The sequence below is a fragment of the Juglans microcarpa x Juglans regia genome, chromosome 1S, assembly GCF_004785595.1.
Source record: "Juglans microcarpa x Juglans regia isolate MS1-56 chromosome 1S, Jm3101_v1.0, whole genome shotgun sequence".
NCBI lineage: Eukaryota > Viridiplantae > Streptophyta > Magnoliopsida > Fagales > Juglandaceae > Juglans > Juglans microcarpa x Juglans regia.
Window position 1 is genome coordinate 3,695,574 of NC_054595.1, and position 9,460 is coordinate 3,705,033.

A 9,460-nucleotide genomic window follows, 5' to 3' on the forward strand; every position below is an offset into this window, starting at 1 on the left:
ATAGTAGAGTCCACTATTAAAAAATTAATTTTTTTTCATATAAGTCTTGTATTTACTCACTTTTTTCAAAAGAATTATGTCGCACTTACTCACTTCACGACTACAAATACCATTTCTCATATAAAAATATTTTATAAAAGAAAATTGATAAATTTATAATTAGTCTACAATTAGTTTACTACTCCACTTAAAATGAATGGTAGTTAAGTAAAATCGAAATTATCATTTAATAAAATTTCATAATTATATTAGCTGATTTAAAAGGAGTCGTAAACTAATTATGAAATTACTGTCATTGGGTATAGAGAAAAATTGGGTATAACTATGCTCCATACCAATGATGACTAATCCCACACTGCAAGTTGAGTCATAAGCCCTAATAGAGTAACTACAATCGAGCCGGGTTATAACTCACTTTGTCCACTAGCTAGAAGCTGGCAAAACCTGTTTAATTATTCAGAAGTCTAGGCTCCCACAATTCTATATATTACAGCATATGCTATTTACCTTCATGATCAATCTGAAGCTATATACAATTCCATAAAAGTAATAGTGCCTTTCTTTTTTAAAAAATTCTATTCATCATCTTTACAGTTCACACCATGTATCACATATGATTTTTTAATTTTTAATTTTTTTTTCTTTTACTAAATACATAATGTATAGATGATGAGTAGAAGAACTCAACTAGTTTATGAAGAATAAAACTAAAAAGAAAAATTTTTAAAAAAATTAAAAACTAAAAAAAAATATAGTGTATGATATATAAGAATGATGAGTAACAAAGCTCTTCTTTTTTTAGGGTGGATTAATATATATATATATATATATACACACACAGATATCAAAATTAGGTCTATATTAATAACTTAATATTAATATTCATGTTTAAGATTAAAACTTTATGTTATAAAATTAAAGTTTATATATTATATCAAATGTTATATTAATTTTATGTTAATAGATTATTATACTTGAGTAATAAGATTATAAAATTTCATGTTATATTAATCAGCAATTTAGCATATAATATATATAATATAATATAAAACAATAATATAATTTTTTATATATAATATATATATATATATATATATATATATATGCACCGGTCCGTTCCATTGTTAAAAAAAGCAAAACCGAAACGAAACTGACTTGGAACCTATTTTGCAAAATTGGATCCAATACCAGATCGAAAATCGGATCCAGTACCAGATCCAAAATCGGATCCAATAAACTAGTTTGGTCCAGTTTACTGATTTACCCTTTTTTCAACCCTATATTAAGCACAGGCTGGCGGCTGGACTACATGGTATAGTAAAAGAGAAATACTTTAGTCATAAATTAATTATACAAAAGTAATATCATAAACTGACGTGACTTAATATAGTTCTTCATATCGTAAAATTACTTTTATTATAAAGTAGATTTAATAAATCACATGAGTCTACATAAGTTGGTGAGATTACTTTTATCTAATCCTTTTATTCCTATAACACTTCTCTAAACACCAAATAATTTAATATGTAGTGGATTATATGATGAATATTAGATCTCTCTTTTTTTTTTTTTTTTTTTACATGCATTTAGTTAAAAGGTAATTAGTTTTTTTTTTTATAACTTTAGTTATTTTTTACATAATTTTAACATAAATTTTTATTTTTAATTTTGATATATTTTTATTATTATGGACTGTGTTTAATGTAATTATTATTATATTTTCAACATTATTTTCTTTCTTGAAAAATTTTTAATAAAATATAGGTTTTTTGTTTTTAAAAAAACACAAATTAGTAAGGACCACATCCTAATTGCCTTTAAGGACCCCACGTAGACTAACAATGGGGTACCCACTTTCAATGGTCAGAAATGGTGGGCTGAGCTACTGATGTGGCTCCGAGTGAGCAGATACAGACCTTTTTTTTTTTTTTTTTCCTTCCTAACAAGAAAAATTATATAGACCTCATAATTATTTCTCTCGACTTGTCTACTGTAAGCCCCATGTCCTTTGTCCTTAGACATTACGTCCTCTATTTTGTTTTTTAGATTATGACTTACAAGTTATGGTACTTATAACTTTTTATGGACAAATAGTTTTATTACAATGAAAGGTGGAGTTGGAAATTATGTACATGTCAGTGTATTTTTTTTTTTTTGAAAAAAAAATGAGATTTATTATTATAAAATTATTTTTTATATAGATTTTATATTTATCTATTTTTTTTAAAAAAAAAAGTGCATGGAATATCTTAAGACTATAAATATTATTTTTTATTCTTAAAATTTCTTCAAAATATTAAAATTTAGATGCTAGATAATTAAAAAAAGAAAGAAGCAAAAAGACAATAAACAAATTAGAGGAAGTCAAGAAGATTAGTCCAAATTCCATAAATCAAGAGAAGAGCCGCCATGAAAATATTTTGGATGACAGACTTGTGAAAGGCCTGCTTATAAAGTGGAATATTGATTTTTCAGTCTAGTCAAACATGACGGAATCATGAAGAAGAGATTATCAATATCAGTAATTTTCTTACAAAAGTGTTATTTAATGACTTTTAATTATTATCATTTTATCATTTTATATTGATCACCCTCTTATGTGGGAACATCAAATTATTGTAAAATTATTAATTTGTTATTTTTTTTATTTATTTTTCAATTATTTGATATTTAAGACTAAAAATAAACTAAAAAAATAAAGAAATTGTTAAAATGTTACTCTTCATCTTAAATATTAATTAATTTTCAATCACATAAATTGATACGTACGGTCGAGGAAATCATGCGGGCATTTAATTTAATTTATACTTCAAAATATAAATATACGTAAATCTACTCTCTCTGTCTCTCTCTCTCTAATTATAATCTACTCTCGTTCACGGCTGTACCCATGTCCACGTAATTGCGTATGTATGTAGCTCAGCCTGGCTACAGTACCATTTTTGCCTATATAAAGAAGCTCCTCCCCAAGCTTTGGAAATCAAGTACCGCCATTGATTCAGTACTACTGGGCAATATTTAAAGATATTGATCATGATCATGTGGTTCTTTATTCTATGCCTTACTGCTTTACTTGCAGTTGGGATTAGTCACTGGGTTTACATGTGGCTTAACCCCAAGTGCAATGGCAAGCTTCCTCCTGGTTCTATGGGCTTTCCCATTATCGGTGAAACCTTGCAGTTCTTCGCTTCTCATCCATTTCACAGCATCCCTCCCTTCATTAGAAACAGAACGGAGAAGTACGTAACATCATTTATATAAATATATATATATATATATATATTATTCTATCGATCATGAATACTAAAGTTCTAAAAGATATATTGCATGCATGAGTCTTCTTACTTATTAGCTGGTATCGAGGATGTACTTACATTCTTTCTTTTAAGAATATAATATAAATAATTAACACTTTCTGTGTTAACCAATAGAATAAGATTAATAATTTGGATCTATCATGAAATTTTATATTACCAATGCGTGCAGTAGAGAGTACTCTCCACACTTACTATAGTATTATTCTTATCATAATTGCCATCTTAATTTTCCTTTCCTGATCCCATTTTAATATTTTCTAATTTCCTTGTTTAATGCATGACATGCATATATACTGCAATTCTAATATTCTTAATTATTGCCCATGATTTCATTAACTTGCAAATTTATCTGGTTTTGTTTTTTCATTAATTCAGGTATGGGGCGGTATTTAGAACAAACTTAGTTGGGAAAAAAGTGATAGTTTCCACGGATCCTGAAGTCAACACTTACATTTTTCAACAAGAAGATAGATCTGTCTTATTATGGTACACAGAGAGTTTCATGAAAGTTCTTGGAAAAAAAAGTCTTCTCACTCATCATGGAGTAATTCACAAATACCTCAAGAACTTGATTCTACACCTTGTTGGCCCCGAAAACCTCAAGGCAAATGTAATGAGCGAACTGGATGTAGTGATTTGCAGTCATCTGCATGCTTGGGCTAGAAATGGAACTGTGGACTTGAAGGAAGTAACCTCAAATGTAGTAGTAATATTGTCGGAATTCATGCGATCTATAATTTTTATTAATTTTCTCAAATATTGATCATATATCTAATTTCTATTGTTTTGTAGATGTTATTTGACTATGCTGCTAAGCAGTTGATGAGTTATGATGAGTCAAAGACACCTTTGAAATTGGCAGAGAATTTCAAAGCTTTTATCTATGGTCTCCTCTCTTTTCCTCTTGACATCCCTGGCACTGCATACCATGCTTGTCTCCAGGTACTAATTATTATTTGAATATTGCTCATAATATTAATGGAAATAATTAATAATTATAAGAAAAATGAGCATGCAGCTTGTTTATTTCGTTTTCTTATGTCTTTGAATAATATTTAATATATAAATTAATTAGTTTCATTTTGTGTTTGATTTTAGGGACGTAAAAATGCTACAAAGATAATTGCGGATATCTACAACGATAGGAAAGCATCAAAGACTCATCGTGGTGATTTCTTGGATCATTTGCTTGAGGAAGTGGAGAGTGAAAAGTCTTTTTTGAATGAATCATCTGCCATTGACTTGGTCTTGGTGCTTCTGTTTGCTTATCATGAAACTACGTCGACAACCTTAACATTACTACCAAAGTTTATCTCTGATCATCCAGACGTGCTGGCTGAACTAACGGTTTGTAATAATTAAGATTGTTTAAAGTTAAAAACTTTTTTTCAAGCTTCTTCTAATCTTTATGTTTAATCCTTATGATATACTGTTAATTTGTAAGTTTATTTTTATATAATTTATTTTTGGTAAAAATTAATATATATGTATATATATATATGAGGATTGATATATTAATTAATTGAAGGAAATATATGGCAGAAAGAGCATGAGGAAATTCTGAAAAACCGTGATGATGAGACATCTGAAATTACGTGGCAAGAATACAAGTCGATGACTTTTACACATATGGTACGTACGAGTAGTGCTTATGATTAAAACTAATTTGTAATTAAACCTTGATTTATCCACTGGATTTTATGGTACTCTCTTGTTTATAATAAACTTAGAGATTTCTTAATTTTTAATTTGCAGGTTATCAATGAAACGGTAAGGTTGGCAAACATTGTCCCGGCGATTTTCAGAAAGGTCGTAAAAGATGTGGAAGTGAAGGGTAAGTAGAAAAAGAAAAATGTTATTTATACTTAATAAAATCTTACAAAAAATTTACTTCTTCACGTATCAGTAATTGATATGATGAAAATTATAAAATTTAAAATTTGAATTTAAAAACAAAACTGACAAAATGAATCTTATAAATAAAAATGTAAATAAAAATTGTAAGTATATGTAACACCACTCGTAAAAAAATATTGGTCTTCATCTTAAATTTAATCATCTCAATGCATTCGTTAGTTTGCACGTTAATTTTAAGTGATTAATTCATGTGATCATGATCATCATCCATATAAGAGTAATGCTACGTATAGTCCCTATTTGGAGACTGTTCATATAAGCTTGGATAATTTTGTCTTCAAAAACTTTTTAAAATTATAATAATATCCCTCTCAAATTACAATAATTTTCATTTAATGAAATATATCAATGGGTCTGCACACGCAGTCCACACGCAATCCTCACTTGGGCACTGTAAATAAAATTTCTCTTTATATAAATAGTTTAGATATAGTCCACTTATAATTTGCCAAATCAACATAGATAGCTTGAATAATATATATATTACAAGAAAAATATGCATTTGTGACGATAACGACTATTTACGATAAAAACAGACTCATTTGGCAAGAAATAATTATTTTCGCTAGAAATAACTGATCACAAATAAACAGTTTTCTCATAAATATAGCTTGAATAGCTTGAATAATTTTGTGAAGATCAGAACACTTTTCTGTTTTTGTTTTGCAGGATATACAATTCCTGAAGGCTGGCTAGTCATGGTTGCTCCATCTGCTCTACATCTAAACCCAGATGTGTACACCGATCCCCACACATTTAACCCATGGCGATGGGAGGTATGTATAATATTAATATATTTATATTTATGTAATTTTCATTTAATTTATATTATTACTGCAAAAATGTTAATTTAATTAATCATTTTATAATATTGGATATTTTTCTAATTTGATTTTCTCTTCAAAATGGAATATTGGGAAAAAAAAAAAAAGGGAAAAGAATTGCATGCAGGGTCTAAAACGTTCATGGCGTTCGGTGGAGGTGTGAGACTCTGCGTGGGAGCCGACTTTGCAAAGCTCCAGATGGCCATATTTATTCATTACTTGGTCACAAAATACAGGTATATACATATGTGTATATATATATATATATAAAGAATATCGCAACTAAATTATATTCTTTTTATATTTACTTGAAGTTTTTCAAGCTTTTCTTCCCTTTTTACGAGCTAGATTTAAACATTTTTTACACATCATGCACAGCTTATTAATGTGATACGTTTTAAATAATTTTATATATTAATATAACCAATACTTAAATGGTAATTATTTAAAATATGGCATACAATAAGTATGACTTATTTATTGATAAAAAACAATATTTCTTACTCTTTTATTTTTCCATTTGTTTGTAACTAATTAATAATATATATATATATTTATAATTTAGGTGGAAAATAAATGGAGGAGATGAGAAGATGATTCGAAAGCCAGGCTTGGTGTTCCCGAATGGTCTACCGATTCAGATCTCCGAAAAGGACATGAAGTGCTGATGAAGAAGAGATCATTAGATCCAATGCGAAACGAAATAAATAAATTAATGATGCCTATTATTATATATTGCTGCTTTGAGATATCTTAATTAGGTGAGGATGCATGGGAATATTGTAATAACTAATTACCACCTTCATAAGTACATATATATATATTATAAATAAATTAATCATGTATTAGTGATATTGATGATTATTAGTGTGTGTTTAATTTTCCAATCAATAACATGATGATTTAAGTATTCATGAGCTTATATATGCCACAACGTCACGAAGAGTACACTTTTCTTGAGTGCACCAAAGCAACCGGATATTGTTGAAGAAATTTGAGCAGATACAGTAATCTAAAAAAATAAATGTGATTTAAAGCGTGTAGAACACTATATATCTTTAAGGTGATAATTATCCCCACTCAAAAGAGTTTTCTACCGAACCCATTCACCTCCATGATATAATAAAGTTACCAACTACATATAGCAATTCTGAAGTTTTTTTTTTTAGAATTTTTCTACAAAATTGTGTAAGTTACTAAAAATATGAGAGAATATTCGTGGGTCTCATCCTTTATTTATAGAGAATGAAGTGATACCATATAAAAGATCACAACTCTTAAGTTATAACTTTTCAACTGACATATACTGATTTAAAGGTCATGATGTTTCACTTAAAAACCAAGAGGCATACATACCTAGCCAAGTGGTTAGGTCCGAGTTCCACCAATGGCACTTTTCTTGTGAATTAATTTTAAAGCATTGCATTCCTTCAATGTGCCTCTTTGAATAAGCCATGCGCCCCTTGGACCTCTAAGCCTATCTCGTGCTTTGATAAAATTAAATCATCACAGTGTAGCTATGGAGTTTCGAACTAATTCTCATTTTTTTGAAACAACACATCATTACCATTAAACCAATGCATCTCCTTATAGTAGTTGTTTACAATGTGTTTCACACACTGATTAATGGGTTTAACAACCTGGAATACAAGCAAGGTAGTGGCTCGGTGTTATGGGTAACCTCTGATGCCTAAGTTAGTGTTCCCCTTATTAGTTGGGAGAATTTCAGTATATCAAGAGAGCACGAGGCAATTCTAACCTAAGGTTTGGATTTTATACAACTAGCCGAGTTGGTCCCCCGTATCTTGTGTTAGAGGTATCTGTCTTTCGTACGGGACGTTATTCTACAGTTTCTGACAGGGTGTTGCCCTCTCAAGTCATGTCCTTTTGGCTGGTTGGTGGCTCGGACTCTGCTGCATACTTTTGCCAATGATAGGGGTCGTGTCGCACGCACTATTAGTGACAGGTTGCTTTACTGCAAACCCCATGTCTATGCGTGTGTCACCCTTTAGACAGGGCAATGTCAGGAATATCGGCGCCCCGTCACCCTGCATTTGTCTTTCCGTAGTCTGGGCTTCATCTCTCTCGAGCCCTACGCCCTTTATCCTTTGTGTAGCCCATAGTCAGTGCACCCAAGGGGAGGGGGGGATTATGTGTGATGGCCTTTGGCATGGTCTCAGCCTAGCCCAGGAGGGAAACATGAATGTCCCTCCCCATTGGGCCCAGCCCGATAAGGGATTTCACATTCTCTCTAATTACCCCGCCAGTTTCTAATGTACGTGTTCAATGGGAATTTGTAATCATGTCGGTCCATTTAATTCTTTTGGCAGCTTATGACGTCTGGCATGGGAGGATGTTTGTCATGAGTGTCTTTTCCCCTTCCCACTTTTGGAGGTTGCGTCTAATGGCTTGCCCCATGTTTTCTCATGCAGCAGAAATCGTGGGATCTGTCACCTGTCGTTCTGCTTGTTAATGACACCTGTCTTTTCCCCTTCTGGGCAACTCAATCGTCGTAGTCTTCTTATTTAAACCCAAGTCCTGCATCATTTTCCACTTTCTAACTTTTTAGTTTCCTTCGTGCTTCTTACTCTCTTGTGCTTTCCTCCTGTCTTGCTTCTCAACTCCTCATAGCCTTCTTCTTCTTCCTCACTTGCCTTCAAACCCTGCACATGACGCCCAAGAATGTTTCGTGGTTTGCCACTAGAGTAGGCCTGTACCCTTCGATGTACACCAGCAGACTGCGACTTTCCTTCTGCCGTCCAGTCTGAGAGGTTTTGGACATCCTTCGCCTAGTGCATGCAGAGTTCCATTCTAATGCTTGAAGGATCCTGATGTGCTACTGCATCACTCAGTACACAGTCCCCAGCCCCTCGATAAGGTCTACCCAGACTTGACCGCCAGGGAGTTCTTGTTCACACATAGTGTGTTACACCTGGACAGCAACTTGTGCAGTTTTCGTTCCCGGTCGAGGTATTGGGTTGCTCGGCTAGAGACTCATTACTCTCGTATCAAGGACTAGTTTAAACAATTCTTCTTCATGACGGGAGAAGGTTGGGAGTTCCTAAGCTAGGTAGGAGGTTCGCCATGAGTTCCTTGTCCTGGTAGTTTGGGGGCATTGTACCGGATGACAAGAAGATCGGCCTAGAGATGTCCAGGCATGAGCAAGCTTGATTGGAGGCAGTTTATGCCTAGGTGAGGGCACATCCCAGTGACGTCGACTCAGAGGCCCTGCTAACCAGAGACAACATAAACCGCTTCTTGACTTCTTCGAACTAGTCTTGTTTCACCAGGAGGGGCTTGCCGAAGAGTCAATCATCATTTAGGGGCGAAGGAGACCTCCCTGCCCTCCTTTGGAGGGAGGGGCGAAAAGACCTCACATCGAGGTTGAGGAGTCATTAGGGT

At 32.3% G+C, this 9,460-nt stretch overlaps 1 protein-coding gene across 2 annotated transcripts; it reads left to right on the forward strand.

Annotated features, from left to right (window-relative positions):
• The first annotated feature begins 2,964 nt into the window (after positions 1–2,964).
• LOC121247546 (cytochrome P450 87A3-like) lies at positions 2,965–6,966 on the forward strand. Of its 2 annotated transcripts, none has more exons than XM_041145902.1 (9): positions 2,965–3,239; positions 3,693–4,017; positions 4,110–4,259; positions 4,416–4,664; positions 4,860–4,949; positions 5,073–5,151; positions 5,904–6,010; positions 6,167–6,294; positions 6,624–6,966. In XM_041145902.1, exons 1-9 carry the CDS (start codon positions 3,034–3,036, stop codon positions 6,724–6,726), a joined length of 1,437 nt encoding a protein of 478 aa, XP_041001836.1. In that variant the 5' UTR covers positions 2,965–3,033; the 3' UTR covers positions 6,727–6,966. The 2 variants fall into 2 exon arrangements, with proteins under 2 accessions (XP_041001836.1, XP_041001837.1); XM_041145903.1 differs by lacking the exon at positions 6,624–6,966 and adding an exon at positions 6,466–6,491 and having other exon boundaries at positions 2,966–3,239; positions 6,167–6,299.
• The last annotated feature ends 2,494 nt before the right edge of the window (positions 6,967–9,460 follow it).